Source organism: Colias philodice, chromosome 20 (genome assembly GCF_061535455.1).
Source record: "Colias philodice isolate Cphi_HAF_F1 chromosome 20, ilColPhil1 Martin Lab GWU primary, whole genome shotgun sequence".
Taxonomy (NCBI): Eukaryota; Metazoa; Arthropoda; class Insecta; order Lepidoptera; family Pieridae; genus Colias; species Colias philodice.
In genome coordinates, this window is record NC_143105.1 from 2,339,410 (window position 1) to 2,361,346 (window position 21,937).

The window sequence follows — 21,937 nt, forward strand, 5'->3', positions numbered from 1 at the left end:
TCAACAAGTCTTCAAAAACAAATTTAACAAGTAAGGTAACCATTATGACGGGTTTTTACGGATAGCGACGAGAATATATTGCTAAAACAATATTTTGATGAATATTTAGAACACCATTTTAAAGATTTTTATGCTATACTCTGTCCAATGTTATATTATTTGCTTTTTGACAGCTTCACGCCTATGTATAATTGTATTGTCTATGTTAAAATGTCATACAAATAATTAGCGTACTTCATGGACAGGTCCCGCCCACTTAGTGATGCCTACACAGAATTATTCAATGATGGGTCGATAGATTAAAATAATCGATAGAAATACTCTGTAAAATATATCCGATACAGAAAAACTCTTCTATTATGTTATATAATTTAAACGTAAAGACAACCAAATTGTAAGATAGAAACCAATAAATAATAAAATATCAGTTAAGTTTAGTTTTAACATACAATGCATAGATATGTGGTCTTATTATTTCATATCTTATTAGTACGTTTACGTTGTAATTATTATTTACGTACCTGATTCGATTTATGATAATATTTTGAATTTATAATTGAAATGGTATCACAATCGATAATCTTTTGAACATCACTTCTGGTATCACCCGTCGAGCTGTCAAAAAGCAATTCTTATAGTGGACAGACTAGTAATGAAACAACACACGACATCGGTATTGCACTCACATGTGGTTTTAAGATTGTTCTTTTTTACATTGAAATTTATACTTTTTAACCTAATATTTTTTTTTGTTTTACGTATTTCAGCTTTCCAAAAAATGAAGTAAACAGAAATATATGTGCCTATCAAGGGTAAAATTATTGAGGATTACGACCGAGAAAAAAAATACTTTTTGAAATATAAACTTTGTAAAGTTAGCTGAAATTTTTGCAACGCGTTTAAAAAGAAGATCTGAGTAACTTACAATTTGGTAAACAGCATCTGATGCAAAACACAACTTTCCTCTATTTACAAAGGTGGTTATACAAAGGTGTTAATGATGTATATCGGTTAATATTCAAGCTTTGTAGCTAAAAGTTATCAAGCGTTATTTAAAACTATCATTCTCTACCAATTAAAAGGTGATAATTCTTGTAAGTTGACCAGTAATTATAATATTATAAATACTGTTAAAAATATATGTCGTTATTATTTATAGACCATGATTTTTATTTTTTTCTATTTCGAAAAATCCTGAATATACAAACCAGTGTGGTCACCCACAGAAAGAGACAAAAAACAACACTGACGTCATTCAAGGTTATATTTTCTTGTGACAAGTTAATGGTCATAGTGCAATCTCCAGTGTATAAAATATAAGCTTCTTGGTAACTGGTAACTCTACGCTTTCGCTGGGCGCAGGTGGTGCGCAGTGTCACTTGTCAGTTGTCACTTGTCACTTGTCAGTTTTCTCAAAAATCACAATCAAATAGTATCAATAAACCATGGAATAAACATTGAAAATGTTCTGGGATGGGATATTCTTCTGAAAAACTGAAAAACTAGAATCTGCACTCTGCAGTAAAACTATTGATAATAAGAACTTAAATTAATAAGATTTAACTCAATCAAAGTTAAAAAAATGTCAGACGACGAAGTTATACGTTTCGAGATTACTGACCACGATCTGGACAATGAATTTAATCCGAACAGAAGTAGGAAAAATAAAAGAGAACAGCAAATATATGGTAATAATAACATCTATGTTCACCTTTTAATATTGTGGTGAAACTTTTCTATGGGCGTATTCAGAAAGAAAGCTTGAAACTTATAAGCGCTTATCGGCGCTTGTCATGTTCATATAAATATGACAAGCAAGACAATGAACATGACAAGCGCCGATAAGCGTTTATAAGCGCTTATAAGTTTCAAGCTTTCTTTCTGAATACGCCCTATAGCTACAATACTCCTTCATGATATAATATCTATCTTGTGAATGTTATTGATATTCTGTCTAGATTCTAGCATTACTACACACTTATTGCATTTTAATTTGTTTTCCTCTATAGCTTTTAGTAAAATACAAATTCTTAACAATAAGTACATGCAGTACAATCCAATGTTTAATGCATATTGTTATGGGAATGACAAATAAACTAAAATGTATTTTACTTGTGTTCAATCTAACGTAAGTTATCAGATGAGACACAAGCAATAAATGTTAAGTATCAGTTCAATATTAAACAGAAGTGTTTTAACTTTTCACTATGCCCTGCATTAAAACTTAGAAGCTATAGTTATATGTCTACTATTTAGTTATTGTATTTATAACTAGCGGTCTGCCCCGGCTTCGCCCGTGGTACATATTTACGTTTTCTCTACATAAGAACTACTCGTACTTCGAGGAATAATAAAAAAAGAATTATCAAAATCGGTCCACCCGTTCACGCGTGATGCTGTGACCAAGTAAAACAGATTTCATTTTTATATATATAGAGAACATTAAGAAACATATAAAGTTTTAAATTGAATATTTCCTATTTTTAGGCGTCTGGGCGAAAGATAGTGATGAAGAAGACAATGAAGATAATATTAGAAAGAGAACTAGGAAGCCGAAAGACTTCTCCGCTCCAATCGGCTTTGTTGCTGGTGGAGTGCAACAGGCTGGAAAGAAGAAAGAAAACAAACAAGGTATCTTTAGTTCAATTTTTTAAATCATAATATTATATTGTATTATTATAATTTTCTATTTAAAATGGTGCATTTTGGTTTTTAAATGTAATTTATATTAAATCATGTAGGTACCCCGGCTTCGCCTGTGGTACCTACATGTTTAAACTATCCTATCTCTCAAGTTGGATCGAACTGCACATGGTGTGCGAATTTTATTGTAATCGGTTAAGCGGTTTAGGAGTCCATAGAGGACAAACATTGTGACACGAGATTTATATATATATAAAGACGAAGTTCTGTTTTTTTTTCATTTATAAACAAAGCTTATATTACTTGAATAAAACACATAATGTCACAACTCACAATATAAAATAATCTCATCATTTCAGAACTAGAATCTGCCGAACCATCAGTATCACAAATAAATCTCAATGACAGTTCTGATGAGGAAGTAAGCAATCCTGCGGAAAGTGAAACCGCGGGAATACGTCGCGCTGGGCAAGGCATGCGGCCTCTGAACCTCGGTGGCAATGTGGGCACTTGGGAGAAACATACTAAGGGGATTGGAGCGAAGCTGCTGTTACAGGTGCGTTTGTTATATTGTCTTTTGTTTAAGAAGAAAGAAAGAAAAGAAATTTATTGCCAAAAAAAAACAGCCAAACACATTATACAATTTATCTTACAATTAGGCAAACGGATACAGCCTCAGCAAAATGCTGCACAAAAACAGCGCTGATTTTCAGGCTGTACCGGCGATTGCGGTTCGTCTTAATATACAGCTTAGATAAAATACAGTAAATTTACATTGCAAACACCTAATTTTGTTTTATAGAATTTATATTTTAGAAATATCAGGGTTTAATCCTAATCCTTATACTATTATAAAGGCGAAAGTTTGTATGTATGGATGTTTGTTACTCTTTCACGCAAATACTACTGAACCGATTACAATGCAATTTAGCACACATATAGAGGGTAACTTAGATTAACACATAGGATAGGTTTTATCCCGGATATCCCACGGCAACGGGAACTATGCGGGTTTTTCTTCAAACGCGGGCGAAGCCGCGGGCGGAAAGCTAGTTCAAGATAAAATTTATTTATTACCTTCTTGGTATTCACTATTCAGTGAGATGACCCATAACAGAAAAGTCAAATAAATATGTTTGATCTAATGTCATGGATTTTCATAAAAAAAATTAGTTTACAATTAGTACTGTAATTATCAGGTTGTTTTACTTTAAGATTTACACAAAAAAAAAAGAATTTTGACATTTAAATTTTGATTTTGAATTTTGCGCATACAGTAAATTTACATTAAATTATGGTAAACACCTAATTTTGTTATTTTTTTTTTATATATTATACATATCTGCGATCAGTTGCTAGACTATAAGCGTATATATGTTGAAGATGCTGCTCCCATTAGAGTTCACCCTTTATTTTGTCGGGCTTGGTAGCCGGCAGTGTTGACTAGTCAAAAATGTCTCGTCGCTCAATTTTTGAAGTGAAAACTTCTTTAGCGGCGTTGGGTATAAAATCTTAAACTCGCGTCAGGACACGTGGCCTGATCGAAAAAGCGTAAGACGGATTTTTTTTTAGCCCTTATATTCCATGCTTAAGACGGATTCCAAAATATCAAACATGCTGAACGTTAATAATCAAGTTTTCACTTCTGCCGGCACTCCCGGAGTGCAACCCGTCTTTCTTTTATATAGAATTTATTTTAGAAATATCAGGGTTTAATAAAAAACCATTATTAGATTGAATGCATTTAGAATTAAACTGTATATTTACAAATGAACTAATTTTCCAGATGGGTTACCAACCTGGTAAAGGTCTTGGCAAGGATCTGCAGGGTATATCGGCTCCAGTCGAAGCTACCCTGCGGAAAGGCAGGGGGGCTATTGGTGCTTATGGGCCTGAGAAAGCTGCGGTAATTATATATTTTTTTTGTTTTTAATTGTGCATTTGTTCAAAATTGTTGGTATTCTAATTAGTACTTACGAGTAGTGTATAAGTCAAGCCAAGAAATGGCTTTTCATGATTATGTAATTGAAAAATATGTATTTTCAAGCGAATTGATAATATTTTTCTGCTTTATATTTAAATGATTTGTGATCTGTTCGGGCTGAATGTATGAATGTATGTTCGAATGCTATGTGGTATGATTCCCGTTCGTGGCAAATGTGTTTTTGGAAATAATTATCAGTTCTATTTCTTTTTAACAATAAAGGAATATTTCCATTCAGTAAATTTTGCTATCTACAGTATTTCAAGTACTTTCCCTCCAAAGTGGAGTAGAAAGATACAACATTTTTCTTTTGCGTAAGTGATAGAAACTTTTTTAACATGCTTTTATTAGCTTTATCTGTATGTTAGTATCTATAAGTGACGCCTTTAGATTGGATTTTAACCTATTTTAAACAGATCTAATTGAAACTAATTGAAACAAACACACATCAAGAAAAGCCGACAATACAATAAATCTATGACATATAAGCGTGTATTTAGTTTGAATTAATTATTTTAGATGAAAATAAAAAAAGATGAGGAGCGACGTCAAAAAGAGGAGGCGGAAAAGGAAAAAGCGGCAACACCGAAGGCTTACAACTGGAAGAAATCTCACAAGGGTCGTTATTTCTACAGGGACGCGGCGGACGTCATACAAGAGGGTAAACCCTCGATACATACAGCTAGCAGGTATAAATATTGTTAGAAACAAATCGCCTAACTGGCAACCCGAACCGAGTGGGCGGTTATAAAAATGAGTTGAACGGATTTAACACAATTTTGTGTTTGGCTCTCGGACGTAACGGTCGTTTTGGTTGTGCTTAGTTGTGGTAATTATTATTTTTAATCGATTATTGTTTTAGTGTTGAAGGTAGAGATATAAAATAATTTTGTAAGGAATTAAATTTTATTGGTTGAATTTAAAATCCCTAAGAATAGATAATTTTTTTATGATAAAGGAATTTTTTGATGGAAAGTCATTCATAATTCATATATAGTTTTAATTTAATGTCTTGTATAAAAAGTGAAGTCCCATGTCCCCTAGTGGGGTAAGCCGTAAGGGGCAGATGCATTATACATCTGTTTCACTGATCGATTTTCTTTAGGGACAAAAAGGCGATCAGTCTTCTGTGTCGTGCCAGACCGAGACATTTTTTCTACGTCTCCACCGGGAATCGAACCCAGAACCCCTCGGTTCTACGCTCATGCGTAAACCACTGTACCAAGGAGGCGGTCAGTTTCATGAGTGTACGTGCGCAGACGGCCGCCATTTGTGGTCATCTTTCGTGAATCGTACTGTACTAACAAATGTTACTACTACTGTTCACAGTAGCGAATTATCATCGGTACCGGTGATAGACCTAACGGGTCGTGAAAAGCGTGTACTAAGCGGTTACCACGCACTGCGTGCTGCTGCGCCTCGCTACGAGCACGAGCCGAGGCGTGAATGTACCAACTTTGCGGTACCGGCCTTAACACATAACTTACAAGTCGCCGTGGAGAATTGTGAACAGGTAAAATAACTCGAAGGACATGTTTATTGAAGTGAAAACTTCTTTAACGGAGCACTTTTTCTGTAATGGGTATAAAATCTTAAACTCGCGTCAGGACACGTGATCGAAAAAGCGTAAGACGGATGGATATCAAACATGCTCAACGTTAATAATCAAGTTTTCACTTCTGCCGGCACTCCCCCAGTGCAACCCGTCTTTTTTTTGGAACAAAATTGTTATCCGTGTTGCGAGGGGAAAGTAGTGGAACATTATGTGAAGCAAAGAAGTCAGCGAAAGATTCAGAATTTTTTTATGAATCCGGCTCGAAGGACCAAAAAACTCAAACTCAAGATATTCAACTAGACTTTGAGGAGCGCTTTTGAATCGTCAAAATACATATTAATTATTTACTAGCTTTCCGCCGGCGGCTCCGCCCGCTTCAAAGAAAAACTCGCATAGTTCCCGTTCCCGTGGAATTTCCGGGATAAAACCTATCCTATATTACTTGTGGATAATGTAGCTTTCGAATGGTGAAAGAATTTTTGAAATCGGTCCAGTAGTTTATGAGCCTATTCATTACAATCAAACAAACAAACAAAGTTTTCCTCTTTATAATATTAGTGTAGATTAGTGTAGATAATAAATTTTAATATTATGGTTATTTTAGTAGGCAACATTTGACAGTTCAGCAGCCTTTTTTAAATGTTTTATTATAATTTTACAGGAAATAATCGACAATGCACGGTCACTGCAGCGGACAGGTGATCAGATGGTCGAGTTGCAGCGAGAAGTTGAACTATTCAATCAACTTATCCAAGAGCAAGATATAGTGATCGATAAATTGCAATGGGTATTAAATAGTGTCGAAAGGTTAAATAGGCCTGATATCTCTTTGGAGATGGCGTACGAGACTTTGGTTGAAACTAAGGTGAGTTTGGAACTCGTAGTCTCAGGTGACGAACCTTTTTTTTTAATTTTTGGACTTTATACAATTTTGTTAGCTCGAAATTGACACAATATATTTTTATATCGCCAAGTTCAATAATAGTTTAAAATTCGACTATTCTCTTTAAATCAATTAAAATCGGCACAAGTTATTCAATTTACATCACTTTTATTCTTCCGATAAGGCAAAAAGAGCCGGGTTCGAATCTCGCCTCGAGATGGATTTTTTCTATTCTTTAAAAAATTATCATTCATAAAGCATTTGAAAATAAAACTAAATATTAAATTAATTAAAGTGAAACTTTTATTACATCGTCTCAAACTTTTTGGTCTGTGTAGCGCATGTCGCGTGACGGTCGGCTGCCGAGTAGGTATAAAGCAGTGTTCGGAACCGTATGATAATTATCGTACAAATACGATAATTTTGTGCCTAAGTTTCACTTTTACCGTGGTTTCATAAAACCACACAACATTTTTTTTTATTCAGCCAAATTCTATAAAATTTCCAGGAAAAATCACCGGTGGAATACGAATTGTTTAATTTAGGTACGATAGGGGCACACGTAGTGAACCCATTATTCAGTTGTTTGTTAGCCAAGTGGGATCCGCTGAGATATCCCACGGAATATGTTGATACATTCCTAAAGTGGAAACTGGTGCTTAAAGAGGATTCGTATACTATGTTACTGTGGCAACACTTCTTGCCGAAAATCTCTACGGCTGCTGAGTAAGTATTTGCATGATATTACCATTCTTGGTGTTAATTTTTAAAGAAAAAATGATAAAAAATTCTTATTACTTTTAAACCAATTTCTATTTGTGGTTTAAAACGTATTAAAACAATAGTCTAAGTAAAAAAATTGTTACAGAACATGTTTTAGTGTTAAACCATAGACAAGGACAATAGATAAGAGCATGTTTAAACCTCAGTACTAAAGCGACGACTTTATAGTCTGGGTTTAAACTTTATTTAAGTTTTCATTGTTGTTCTGTAAAAAGTGAAGAAAGCACTTTTATTTCGATGAGTTCGGTTGGCTAAGTTTAGCCAAGTTAACTTCATGAGCTCCACACATTGATAAAAAATTAGATAGAAATCTTAATAAAGATCAGCTCAAGCTCGATGGCCGATTCGCTATCGTTACCTTGGATGCGATTTGTGGAAATTTTTGTATTTGATGACATGAATTGACTGACGACGCGGTTGGCGCCATGGTAAAGTAACTGCCTACTGAGCCGACGGTCCCGGGTTCGATCCCTGGTCAGGGCAAATATTTGTGTGATGAACTCAATTATTTGTTCTTGGGTCTGGGTGTTATCTATATATGTATTTATAAAATATTATATTTATCGTCGCCTAGTACCCACAACACAAGCCTTAATTGAGCTTACAGTGGGACTAGGTCGATTTGCGTAATAATGTCCTTTAATATTTATTGAAGTGAAAATTTCTTTAGCGGCGTTGAGCACTTTTTCTGTAATGGGTATAAAATCTTAAACTCGCGTCAGGACACGTGACCTGATCGAAAAGGCGTAAGACGGATAACATTCCAAAATATCAAACATGCTCAACGTTAATAATCAAGTTTTCACTTCTGCCAGCACTCCCGGAGTGCAACTTTTTATTTATTTATTTAATATGCACTCGCAGAGTGTGGAACCCCCGCGTCCCGGAACCAATGCTGCGCGTGTTCGAGGCGTGGGCGGACGCGTGCGGGGGCTGGGTGGTGGCGGGCTGCGTGCACAAGTGCGTCACGCCGCGGCTGCTGTCCGCCGTGCACGCGTGGGACCCCACCAGCGACACGCAGCCGCTGCACGAGTGGGTGCTGCCGTGGCACCCGCTCGCCGGTGAGTGCACGCACACACACACACACACACACACACACACACACACACACACATAAATACGCATACACGCACCATATTCATAGGTTACACGCTCAGTCTGGCGTCAGTTCAGTCCATCAGTTTGATCCGGCTTAGACTGATGCCAGAATGATGGATGAAAAACACGGTTATTATTACGGTATTTTTGTCATTCTGAACCATCAGTCCGTCAGTCTACCGGTTAGACGATAATTCTCCCGTCATTCTGAATAGACTGATGGACTGAACTGACGCCAGACTGAACGTCTAACCTATGTCATACGCACAGACAACGCACAAATACATAACTCACACCTCGCTACATGCATATAACTCGCTACGCCAATTGCATGCATATAATCCGGCAAATGTTATCAGCCAGTTCGCTTGTAGTCGAGCAACCATTACATATTATTAATCTAGGTGCATAGTGTCATGTGCTAAACACCTTCTGAATATGTTCTATTTAGCTTATCTGTCATTTAAAATAATGCATAAAAATATATGTCCAAAAGTGGCCGCCAAACTAAAATAGTGGTAAAAAGTTTATGTATATTTTTTCACGAGGTACAATAATCATAACAAATTAAACTTAAACCATTGAGATAATATTACTACGTATGGAGGAGACACCACGAACAAAATCTGTGCGCCATTTTTTTGCTCTAACTAAGTTTTAAAAATTATTATATAGTTAGGTACTTACCGATGAAAAGTTATTCCTTTGCACTTTTCCGTATTATTTGTATTATTTGTGCAATATCGTAACACACACGAAGGCATATTTGATGCGTTTCACTTTAAAACAAATAAAAAATGAGCGTGCAGTTAAGCCATATGGCTTATGGTGAGCGGAACATAAGTGATGTAGGCGGTGTCGTCTCCATATGTATATCTCAATGACTTAAACACATAATATTATGTTCCACAGGTGAAGCGTTAAGTGCCAGCGTGTACCCGCTAATCCGATCGCGGCTAGCCAGCGCTCTAGCCGCCTGGCACCCAGCAGACGCGTCAGCCAAGCCGCTGCTGGCCGCGTGGCAGCAGGCGTGGGGCTCCGCGCTCACCATGATGCTGCACCACCACATAGTGCCCAAGCTGGAGCACTGCTTGCAACACGCGCCGCTGGAGCTCGTGGGGAGGGAGAATAGTGAGTGTTTTGTTGGGTTACAAGTCCCTTGGCACGTTATAGACACGTCAGTTAAGCCGTTTTTAGCTATGTCTAAAATTTTCAGACTTGATGCAAAAATAATTATAATTCATTTTTATGTTAACTTAAAATTTGTTATTTTGATTAAATGAAATTTGTAATTGAATATTGGTAATTTCCACAAACACTTTCCACAATTTAAATTGAAATAATTTTTTTACGGTAATACATATCAACTTGTCACACTGTTTCTACACACACAGCTGCGCAGCCAAGTGCCTGCGTATAGCAAACATTATGCAGCTAGTTCTTGTGATGTACTATTTTTTCGGTGACTATATTACATGTTATTTCGTTACTGTTCCAGCCGCTTGGCTCTGGTGCGTCCAATGGGTGGACTTAGTGGGAGCACCAACTATAGCAGCACTAGCGGGCCGTGCGCTGTTGCCGCGCTGGCTGGGGGCGCTGGCCGCGTGGCTGAACACCGCGCCGCCGCACGCGACCGTGCTCGCCTCGTACACGGACTTCAAGGTGAGTGGTGACGTCACACGGCAGTGCGCTGTTGCCGCGCTGGCTGGGGGCGCTGGCCGCGTGGCTGAACACCGCGCCGCCGCACGCGACCGTGCTCGCCTCGTACACGGACTTCAAGGTGAGTGGTGACGTCACACGGCAGTGCGCTGTTGCCGCGCTGGCTGGGGGCGCTGGCCGCGTGGCTGAACACCGCGCCGCCGCACGCGACCGTGCTCGCCTCGTACACGGACTTCAAGGTGAGTGGTGACGTCACACGGCAGTGCGCTGTTGCCGCGCTGGCTGGGGGCGCTGGCCGCGTGGCTGAACACCGCGCCGCCGCACGCGACCGTGCTCGCCTCGTACACGGACTTCAAGGTGAGTGGTGACGTCACACGGCAGTGCGCTGTTGCCGCGCTGGCTGGGGGCGCTGGCCGCGTGGCTGAACACCGCGCCGCCGCACGCGACCGTGCTCGCCTCGTACACGGACTTCAAGGTGAGTGGTGACGTCACACGGCAGTGCGCTGTTGCCGCGCTGGCTGGGGGCGCTGGCCGCGTGGCTGAACACCGCGCCGCCGCACGCGACCGTGCTCGCCTCGTACACGGACTTCAAGGTGAGTGGTGACGTCACACGGCAGTGCGCTGTTGCCGCGCTGGCTGGGGGCGCTGGCCGCGTGGCTGAACACCGCGCCGCCGCACGCGACCGTGCTCGCCTCGTACACGGACTTCAAGGTGAGTGGTGACGTCACACGGCAGTGCGCTGTTGCCGCGCTGGCTGGGGGCGCTGGCCGCGTGGCTGAACACCGCGCCGCCGCACGCGACCGTGCTCGCCTCGTACACGGACTTCAAGGTGAGTGGTGACGTCACACGGCAGTGCGCTGTTGCCGCGCTGGCTGGGGGCGCTGGCCGCGTGGCTGAACACCGCGCCGCCGCACGCGACCGTGCTCGCCTCGTACACGGACTTCAAGGTGAGTGGTGACGTCACACGGCAGTGCGCTGTTGCCGCGCTGGCTGGGGGCGCTGGCCGCGTGGCTGAACACCGCGCCGCCGCACGCGACCGTGCTCGCCTCGTACACGGACTTCAAGGTGAGTGGTGACGTCACACGGCAGTGCGCTGTTGCCGCGCTGGCTGGGGGCGCTGGCCGCGTGGCTGAACACCGCGCCGCCGCACGCGACCGTGCTCGCCTCGTACACGGACTTCAAGGTGAGTGGTGACGTCACACGGCAGTGCGCTGTTGCCGCGCTGGCTGGGGGCGCTGGCCGCGTGGCTGAACACCGCGCCGCCGCACGCGACCGTGCTCGCCTCGTACACGGACTTCAAGGTGAGTGGTGACGTCACACGGCAGTGCGCTGTTGCCGCGCTGGCTGGGGGCGCTGGCCGCGCGCTGTTGCCGTGCTGAACAACGACTATAATACTTGTATTCAGTTGATAACATACAACCCACTTGTCCATTGATGTTACAATCAAATACCATAAAGTAACATTTTAATCAAAATTGAAGACACTATAACACAAATCAGGATTTACACAAATCCCTAACTAGTTTAAACTCTTTTTATTCTGATATAATTTCTTATCATTTCAATTTTAACTTTCCATCAATACCAAAAAAATAAACACTGCTTTCAGAAACATTTCCAATAATACAATCATTCTAATTAACGTAAACATATTCCAGAAAATGTTCCCTGCCGAAGTGCTCAAAGAGCCAGTGGTGCGTGACGCGTTCCGTAAAGCTCTCGACATGATGAACAGAAGCACAGACATAGATCCCATAGAACCACCCCCACCACCACGGTTCACGATGCCAGAAAACAAACCAGAACCTTCCATCATAATACCAGACGCTCTATCGACCAATACCCCGAAAAGTTTCTCGGAACTTTTGGAATCCAGATGTATGGAAAAAGGCATCACTTTTGTACCAATCCCCGGAAAAACAAGAGAAGGAAGACCAATTTACAAGATCGGAGATATGCAGTGCTATGTTATTAGGACGATAATCATGTATTCTGATGATAATGGCAGGAATTTCGCGCCGGTCAGCATGGAGAAACTATTGAGAATGGTTGAGGAATAAATGTGTTAGAATAATTTTTGTTATTAGATGTCATTACCATCCAGAAAAACTTCTCTGATATCCTAGAGTCGAAAAAGGCATCAATTTCGTACGATCTTTAAAAATAGTTGAGAAATAAATGTATATTGATGTCATTGGATGTCTTTTATTTATTAAAAAGCACACTTTACACTCTCTTTTCATAAAACGCACTTATAAATTTCTAAATAACAGAAAAAATTCGATCACGATGCGGGATTCGAACCCACTTCACTTCTTTAAAGAATGTTGGTAAAGATACGCTCGTCCTAACTGATACATATTAATAGTAGCCAAAAATAAGTTGACGGTAAAAAGGCTGTAATTCTTCGGTTTTATTACTAAAGAGTACCGTGACCATATAAAACTAGAAATTGAAAGGGAAACGCATTGTGGTATTGACAAGGATTCTGGTGGCCTAGTGACGTCGCCTAATCCGGCTATTACCAAACCCTGGAAAATGAATTGTAAGGTTACTTACAATAGATATTAAATTTGTTTGCATTATATGGACAATATAGGCATACTAGAATTTCTGACTAAGACCGGTTTAGACTTAGAGTAATATTTATTTTAATTCACTTTATTGTGCCTACATAAATAAAAAAGAAAATTCCCAGAAAGACCTAACTAATAGGAAAATTAAATAAATCGTTAAAAATATTATGTCTAGTACTTACCCATTTAAAAGCTGGAGCCCAGAAAAATATTGTTTTTGGTCCTAAAAAAGTATAGCGAAGTTAGTGATTGTTTGACTCGTTTCCTTTAAATATGGGTAGCGTTACAGTAGCGACCGTTTTATTTAAAACTAGCTGCTCCGCGCGGTTTCACCCCCGTGGCTCCAATCCTGTTGGTCGTGGCGTGATCGTATATAGCCTATAGGCTTCCTCGATAAATGCGAGATTAGCGCGTTCAAACAAACAAACAAACTCTTCAGCTTTATAATATTAGTACTTATAGATAAGTACTCGGGCAACTTGCACTGGTTAATTTTGAATCTGTTAGCAAGTAATTTTGAACTATTATTTGCTGCTTATAGCTGGACACTTTTAACTTTATATTACGATTCCTCTTATCTACAGTGCATTTATTAGTAGTAGCAAAAAAAAATAAGTAGATTAGTGCCAAGTTCGCGCCAAGTGATATTTAAAATTTCTACAATGTAATTTCCGCAAGTTTCTAGATTTTTTATAACAATAATTTAAATTATTCAGTTGCTCACCTGCTGGATGTTCCCATAATGGACGAAGCGGTTGGGGTATAAATCTATCTGCTACTAAAATAATACCTTTGTATATTTTCGACATTTTGCTCAACAATTATTTTATAGTATTATCCATTTTCATTCATGAACGAATAATTAAGTTATGAATATCGTCTGGAAGGTCTGGATCATTTATTTAATTTAAAAAATACTCAAATATCTTATTTCTAAGCTTATTTGCATATATTCATTTAAACTATTTGTCAGTCGTTAGCTGACATAGTATTTTCAAGGTATTTTCTTTTTAAAATGATCACAAAAGAAGGAGAGGAATCATGGAGGAATACAAAAAAAAAGAAAATAATGAAAAAAAGGTTTATTTTTAAAAATGATTATAACATACGGATACAAAATATCAGCATACAAATACAAATATAATGACTAAATGAAATATGGCAAGTAATTAGGTACACTTGGTAAAAAAACAACTTTGGTATAACGATGACTTAATTTATGCTTTATTAATTCGTTTGTTCGATATCGTATGGCACATATACACATTTTAGTGGAGCTTAGAATATAAGTACTCAATTTGTTGTTGAAAGTGTAGTACGTTAGTGTTAGGTAGGTACCTAGCCCTATATTAGCCCTAGTTTAAAAAAAACTTTAAATTTTAAAATAAACAAATAGGACGTAAGTATAGCTTATTTATTTTAGTTTCATATTAGAAAGTAGAAACTATTTCTTATTTAATGATAAGACCTACAATACAATGTTGTTCCTTGTATGATCTGTGTATTGTTAAAAAGCTTGTTAATTGCTTAAAAAAGCTTGCTCCGAGTTAAAAAGACAAATACTGCACGTAAACCCGCATATCATTGTATGTAAATGCTAATTTAAATACTGTTCTAAAGTAGGTAATAAAACGGAATGAATATTTTAGTGTGCATTGGTTATAATTATACGCACAAGTACAAACACAGTAACAACGGAATAAAACGTTACCTAATATAAAGAAACAAATATTTTAACAATTTGGAGATTCTGAAAAAAAAAATTAAAGTATTACTTAGTTAAGTTCTAAAAATATAACTAAGTTGGTATTTAGTTATTTTATTATAAAAAACCTATAAAGAAATTTGTGCATCTTAAATTTTATTTTAACTAGGTACGGTCTAAGTAACTAGTTAGGTATGTATAAAAGTTTTCACTAACCTAGTTATATGATATTTTTGTGCTCTATAATAAGTGCTGATTATTAATAATTGTAAGTACATAGTAGTTACCTACTTATAAAGATAAAATATAGATATTGAACATGACTTAGGAGTAAATTCGAATTATTTAAGTAATAATAACAAAAAAGGAAGAATATATAACAAATTGTGTAGATAACATAGAAAACAGTGTTTTAAAAGTATAATTTAGAGAAGTGAACTGTATCGTTATCTTCTCTTGTATTATCCAAAAGTCGGTTATTCCTTCTTTTCCAAACTTCTCTGATAGCTAAACGCGCGGTAGCACTGCACGGCATTAGCGACACCTAGCGAAAAATTACACAGTGACAGAGCGTAATTAATCGGACGAATAACCAAGCAATATCTCGTCCAGATCAATCCTGTGGCCGCTAATGTAGCTGATTGTGTTGGTGATACAGTATCTAGTGGTCTGCGGTATTCATCTAACGATGCTGCAACTAGAGCCTGAAAATGGTGGATACTTTTAAAACTAGTAGGGATATTCACAAACGACTTTCCGTTTCCGATTGCCAGGCTTTTGCAAATTTTCTATGAAAACAATAACAAAAATATTTTGATTATTGATTGTAAATATAATACTTATTAGCAATTTAATTTTAATTCAAAAAATGTAAAAAAAATAATCCCCATTTGATTACATCGGAAAGTTGTTTGTGAACAACCTTTTAGAAGGATACCTAAAGAATGTGTTACCTAAATGGTTAACTCTAAGGTTAACCTTTTACCTTACATTTTCGAACTATCTAGTCTAAGTATATTGTGGCTGTAAGTACTATTGAGATGTGATGGAAAAATTATCTTGTTATTTACAATCTAAAGACAATTATTGAATACATAATCATTTACCAATTTCATAAAAAATATATGAGTATGATTTAAAATTTAAATAAAATGAACTTTGTATATCAAACCATCGGTTGTAGGAGACGCGGGTGTGTGTATCATCTAAGTACATAGAGCAATTCAAACATCATAATAAACGTTTGTTTGCATAACAAGTCACATGATTTCTGTATTTCAATGATAATATACTTAGGTACTATCATACACATACCTATTTGTAACTGAACGAATTTTAATTTTCCACTTGCCTTATAATACAAATATTAACTGAGGTAGACCGTAGAAGTGGCATAAGCGTAAAACATGTTCCGTCTGAAGGCAGCTAATTAGCCGGGTTGCGTTTAGTCGTAAGTCGGTCACGTTTCTTATTGTTTTTTGGCTAATAGTTTAATTCTATCTTTGTCTCACTATGGAGAACTTGAATGTATACGTTACTATGTTTAATGTTTGTGTGTGTGTGTGTGTGTAGAATGTTTAAGAGATAACGCGCCATGCGGAACGACTTTATAGCTAGAGAGCTAGCGCAAAGCTACCTGTATGTATTTGACCAGACCTGGGTTTTTGTGTGTTGATTCCCCTATACCTACTATACATGAGATGAGGAGTCACTAAGCCCAGAGTGGTGGACGGGGCGCGCGCTCGGGCAAGACAGGTGGAAATTTTTGGCGAACTTTGAAACCATTTGACCACGTCTGCCATTTTGATATTTGAAAATAGATTATTATTACTATCGGAAAATAACAATGGCAGACCATTATCACGTGGATAACATTCTGGCAGACACTTATGAAAGTGCTGAAAAAAATACAATTCTGAAAGTATTTGACCAGATCTGCCATTCATATATTTTATTTATTAGGGTCTTAGAAACTTATTTTCGAAACGGCAGTCATTTTCATTGCGTACAGACTTCAGCAGACAACAAGACTTTATGTACAGACTTCAGCAGTCAACAAGACTTAGCTACTACATGGTCAGATGTATATATATGTATTACGTTCCCTGACCTTACATCAATGATTTACTTTATTAATGTTTTTATTAATTTTGAAAACTATGGAATAAAATTTATAAATTTGATGATACAAAACTAAATACATTCGTAAAGAATCTCAAATATAAAGTTGTGTTGTAAATAACAAATCATCATTTAAATATTTAGTTTATTTCTTTTTTAAGAAACAATTAACAAATACACAACAACATAAAAAAACACGCATGTATTTATATTTGCTTCCATTGAAATGTTCATTCATCATCACTATCAGAGTCATGTATGGCGTTGTGTGACTCGTCTTCATAATCCATTGAATCGGAGTCTGTAAAAGTAAAACGTAAATTATATAATAAAAGAAATGAGGAAAGTCAAAAATAGTTATTAAAGAATTAATCATTATAAACTTACCTAGTAAGGCAATGCCTTTGATGTCGCACGATGCCGCCGCGCCGCCCGTGTTGGTACTCCTGCTGCTACATGAAAATATGCTAGGGTTGCAACAAATGGGAAATAAAACAATTGTGATTATTACTATTATGATGTAATCTTTTTTTCATGTGTACATTCAAAACAATTGCGATTATTAAATCTGATGTAATTATTTTTTCATAAATAACTACTTATATAATTAATAATTATTAATTAGTAATTACATAATATATTGCACTGTGAAATATTTACGTATCACTTTATTTTTGATGTTCTTAATTGTCTTTTATAAAATTTAAGTGACGCATTCGCATTGGGATCAACAATCTGATAAGAAAAGAATGAGGACAACATATACATAGCTATACTTAATAATAAATAATAAAAATATTTAGCTTTGATTTCAATTCTACAGATACAAAACATACATTCTATCTAAAATGATACAACCACAGACTAATAATAATATACTACGTATACAAATACAACGGACCACTCCCCGACTGAGCGTTCGCAATTCATGTTTCCTGCGTTTTCTCGTCAAAATACCGAAACAACGTAACTATTGTATAGTAGTTGGGCGTGAAAGTCAACAAATGTTTTCCATGTGATTATTTATTAAATTTACGCGATTAAGAATAATTTCAACGATAAAATTTAGTAACCGAGAATTCAGAGAAGGATTAAAGAAAATACCTGCCTGATTATTTTATCAAACTCTAAAAGAATTATAGTTATTTCGCATCACTCGGTTTATATTAAAGGTAATAATTATTAAAGGTACAACCCTAGCCATTGAGTCGAACGGTAGGCAACACAATATCGACTTTGTGCGGGTACATAAGGTACATTTCTTTTTGCTGTGAAGCGTAATTATTATTATTAAGATTTTTTAGGCTATTTATAGCGTAGTAATTTTCACTTTTGAATGGAAGTGATGTATCTGCTAGTATCTAATCTGTGCTATACTGAAAACATCTGGCAATAACCGTTAGAGTGGGAACCGAAAAGAGCCCTCTCAGGTATAAACCCTTGACTATTTGAATGCTAGTAACTATATAAAATAAAAATACTATAGGCTAGAGTGAGAATAATAGTGATATATATGGAAAAAAAGATAGCTACAGAGATAGTACATGCATAGATCTGACCATGTAGTAGCTAAGTTTTGTTGTCTGCTGAAGTCTGTACGCAATGAAAATGTCTGCCGTTTCGAAAATAAGTTTCTAAGACCCTAATAAATATAATATATGAATGGCAGATCTGGTCAAATACTTTCAAAATTGTATTTTTTTCAGCACTTTCATAAGTGTCTGCCATAATGTTATCCACGTGATAATGGTCTGCCATTGTTATTTTCCGATAGTAATAATAATCTATTTTCAAATATAAAAATGGCAGACGTGGTCAAATGGTTTCAAAGTTCGCCAAAAATTTCCACCTGTCTTGCCCGAGCGCGCGCCCCGTCCACCACTCTGGGCTTAGTGACTCCTCATCTCATGTATAGTAGGTATAGGGGAATCAACACACAAAAACCCAGGTCTGGTCAAATACATACAGGTAGCTTTGCGCTAGCTCTCTAGCTATTAGTAAGGCTTCAAATTTTAATTGATAGTTTGTTCTGGCATGTTCGCATATACCGCGTCTACGTCAGTAATCAGTATATACATATTATGTATGCTAAGCCACATGCAAATATTTGAATCCATGATACAGGCGTGCCGTTTCATGCACATAGCACATGCATAAAAAATAATGGATAAATAAGAAAGAAAAGAAAATATTGCAATAGAAAAATATATTTTCTAATCATAAAAAGGTGTTACAAAAATAGTCATCTTTTTCGTATCGCTTTATTTAACATGATTTTTAATTGATACAATTTCATAATTTATAGAGCATTATTTAAAATAATTCGTAATAATTAAAAATGTTGCCGCTTTAAAGGTTATATCTACTTTATTTGTTTTAAAAATTAAAATACTTTTTATCTTTATAGTTAACAACAATAAATAAGTTTTTTTAATACTTTAAATTATACTCAATTATAACAAATTTAAATAAACAGTTTGTGCGTGGCATATCGAAACATGAATGTCCTATGTATATTATACCTAAGTATATCCATATTTTTTTTGATATTTATTACCTAAATAATGCTCTATACATAGTCGTTACGTATCCATATCTATCACAGATTGTCGAAGATTTAAAATACATTTTCGAGCACCGTTACCTTATTTCTATATATATATTCTGCACATGAGAGCTCTATACATTTATAAACTTAATACTTTACGATGAAATGCAACTACGTTAACCCTTTGAGCTTATTCAAAAATAAATTACCTATCTGAGATTGACCCCTACTAATAATTTGTACAATGAATGTTTGATATAGAACTATTAAATGTTTCAATGGAGTTATTTAAACTTGTCTTAAGTTTAGCATACAATGATTTTTTTAAAAGACATGTACTAATTATAGAATCTATTTTGGAAACTACTGTTCCTAAGTTCTATATAATTAAGGTGCGTTGAAGTTAAAGACAAGTACAAATGTTATCAATTGACCTATGAATAGTCCTACATCAAACGTGAATGAAATCCCTGTTAATTGTATGAAAAATCATTTGCCCGCTTTCTTAGCTTGTTCGTATTTATACGCTCTACCAATTTGGTATAGACTTGTCATCGCTACAAACACGTTAACCGCAAATAGACTATAGTTTTTCGGTATGATGACGAGCGAGTAACGTGACCATATGATCCCAGTGGCGGCTAGCGATGCTGATTGTGGAATGGATAGGGTCTCGACAGGGCGCTGTAAGTCTCCCAAACCAGCCAACACCAAACCCTGAAATGTGTTAAATGTGATGAGATATATCGTGATTGTGAGCCGATGGTACCACTTATTAGTATATACTGGCAAATATTTGAATTTAATGTGATTTTAACTTGATTCTTTTAAAAATAAAGATGTGTATTAGTAGTTTGACAGATCAAGTAAAAGGGCAGGGCTACCTGATGTTAAGTGGTCACCACCATAAACACTTGTAGCACTGGTAGCGTTACAGGTGCTTTACTGGCCTTTTAATGATCAGAAAAAGTAATGAGAAGGGTGTAAATGCTTGATGGTCTACCATCCCATCATGAGACTCAACAATTATGACCTCAACAAGTAGAATATGATTTTATTTGTGTCCTAATGAGTTAATGTCAGCTTGTTTAGGTATGTTATGTTTAATAGTGTTGCTATTTGAAAGTGTTAATCGGTTGTGATGGTGCAACTCTGGCATTGGTTTTTACTTTTTATCACCATGTAAAGGCAATGATGATATCTTTTTAGTGACCTGTGGGTGAACAAATGAATGATGATCAACAAATTTTTGTTGCATGCATGATACACATTTGGACATGCATCAATAGCATTATCAATTATTTGCCAGTAATTATATTATGGATTTTGAGGGGAAGAAACATTTATTTGACTCCATCCTCAGTTGCAACTTGCAACACTAATATTCATTATTCAGTGGCCCCTCTGTATTTTAAAACAATTGGATATTATTATAAATTAAAATAATTGTGTTATTACTACTGTACTGTTGATATGAAAATTTACGGCTGATTATTGGTTTGACCTACTAATAGACATAATGATTAAAATTACGCATTTGAATAAATCGCCCTTTACAATGTCGCACAATATGGTAACCTTGAAAATATGTTATCGATAAGAAACACTTACCCATTTAAAGGCTGGAGCCCAGAAAAATATTGTTTTTGGACCTACAATAATAAAGATTTGTAATTAATAAATTATTTATTTAATATAGTGACGATTATGGAAAATATTTAAATAGTAAATGTAATACCTGCTTCATGTTCCCATAGTGGACGTAATGTTTGAGGTACGAATCTGTCTGCCAATAAAACAACGGCCTTGTATGCTTTCGACATTTTTATAGTGATTTATGTTATTAATTTTCTTATTGAAATTAATAAAATTTATTAATTTTAGTTGGCCGTGGTAAACCTGTCGCCTATCCCGACGAGACCCTATCTATTAATTTGTCAAACGTCAAAATCGTTATCACAATGACAGAAAACTAGCAGCAATTCTGCCGCGTTCAAAACATGGCAAAGTTGATTTATATTTATAAATAAATAAAATAAATAAAAATCTTTATTTACCAAAAAAGCAGTACATTACAGTTTTATAGGAGATCCAAACTAGGCTGTTGCCTGTGTCTTGGATCTAAGAAATGTTATACAGGTCTCTAAAAAGTCTAGAGTTTAGTTACATAGGAACACTTTGACATTAAAATAGAAATATTATTTATTTAACAAAAGTGTGATTGTGTATAAGAGGGTCGTGTGTGATTGTGTATATGAGAGTCGTGTGTGATGTGTGTGTGAGTGTGTTTGTGATTGTGTGTGTGTGTGGTTGAGTGTGAGTTTATACTTCTGTGCAGAAGCGTAGCGTGCCTTGGCGGATCCCCGTATAAAAATTTGTTTG

At 36.6% G+C, this 21,937-nt stretch overlaps 3 protein-coding genes across 4 annotated transcripts; 1 reads left to right on the forward strand and 2 right to left on the reverse strand.

Moving 5' to 3' along the window:
- The first annotated feature begins 1,387 nt into the window (after positions 1–1,387).
- Positions 1,388–12,799, forward strand: sip1 (septin interacting protein 1). The gene is made up of 12 exons (XM_089708288.1): positions 1,388–1,688; positions 2,488–2,631; positions 3,003–3,199; positions 4,430–4,549; positions 5,147–5,316; positions 5,957–6,140; positions 6,844–7,047; positions 7,574–7,791; positions 8,713–8,909; positions 9,859–10,077; positions 10,445–10,608; positions 12,264–12,799. The coding sequence occupies exons 1-12, from the start codon at positions 1,583–1,585 to the stop codon at positions 12,663–12,665; spliced, it is 2,325 nt and encodes a 774-aa protein (XP_089564414.1). The 5' UTR covers positions 1,388–1,582; the 3' UTR covers positions 12,666–12,799.
- A 115-nt stretch (positions 12,800–12,914) lies between these two features.
- LOC149479299 (mitochondrial pyruvate carrier 2-like) lies at positions 12,915–13,990 on the reverse strand. The gene is made up of 3 exons (XM_089708275.1): positions 13,906–13,990; positions 13,364–13,404; positions 12,915–13,136 (listed from the first exon to the last, which is right to left on the reverse strand). The coding sequence occupies exons 1-3, from the start codon at positions 13,988–13,990 to the stop codon at positions 12,915–12,917; spliced, it is 348 nt and encodes a 115-aa protein (XP_089564401.1).
- A 1,005-nt stretch (positions 13,991–14,995) lies between these two features.
- On the reverse strand, positions 14,996–21,489 carry LOC149479300 (mitochondrial pyruvate carrier 2-like). 2 transcript variants are annotated; one of them, XM_089707749.1, is made up of 3 exons: positions 21,294–21,489; positions 21,167–21,207; positions 14,996–15,590 (listed from the first exon to the last, which is right to left on the reverse strand). In XM_089707749.1, exons 1-3 carry the CDS (start codon positions 21,376–21,378, stop codon positions 15,363–15,365), a joined length of 354 nt encoding a protein of 117 aa, XP_089563875.1. In that variant the 5' UTR covers positions 21,379–21,489; the 3' UTR covers positions 14,996–15,362. The 2 variants fall into 2 exon arrangements, with proteins under 2 accessions (XP_089563875.1, XP_089563874.1); XM_089707748.1 differs by lacking the exon at positions 14,996–15,590 and adding an exon at positions 19,199–20,272.
- Positions 21,490–21,937: the final 448 nt, after the last annotated feature.

Coding starts and splice junctions, on each gene's coding strand:
- LOC149479299 (XM_089708275.1), bottom strand. CDS start 13,990: ATGTCGAAAATATACAAAGGTATTATTTTAGTAGCAGATAGATTTATA. Junction 13,405..13,905: donor ATTATGGGAACATCCAGCAG/GTGAGCAACTGA, acceptor ATACTTTTTTAG/GACCAAAAACAATATTTTTC. Junction 13,137..13,363: donor GGGCTCCAGCTTTTAAATGG/GTAAGTACTAGA, acceptor TTCATTTTCCAG/GGTTTGGTAATAGCCGGATT.
- LOC149479300 (XM_089707749.1), bottom strand. CDS start 21,378: ATGTCGAAAGCATACAAGGCCGTTGTTTTATTGGCAGACAGATTCGTA. Junction 21,208..21,293: donor ACTATGGGAACATGAAGCAG/GTATTACATTTA, acceptor TTATTATTGTAG/GTCCAAAAACAATATTTTTC. Junction 15,591..21,166: donor GGGCTCCAGCCTTTAAATGG/GTAAGTGTTTCT, acceptor CACCATTTTCAG/GCTCTAGTTGCAGCATCGTT.
- sip1 (XM_089708288.1), top strand. CDS start 1,583: ATGTCAGACGACGAAGTTATACGTTTCGAGATTACTGACCACGATCTG. Junction 3,200..4,429: donor GAGCGAAGCTGCTGTTACAG/GTGCGTTTGTTA, acceptor CTAATTTTCCAG/ATGGGTTACCAACCTGGTAA. Junction 10,078..10,444: donor GCTCGTGGGGAGGGAGAATA/GTGAGTGTTTTG, acceptor TTACTGTTCCAG/CCGCTTGGCTCTGGTGCGTC.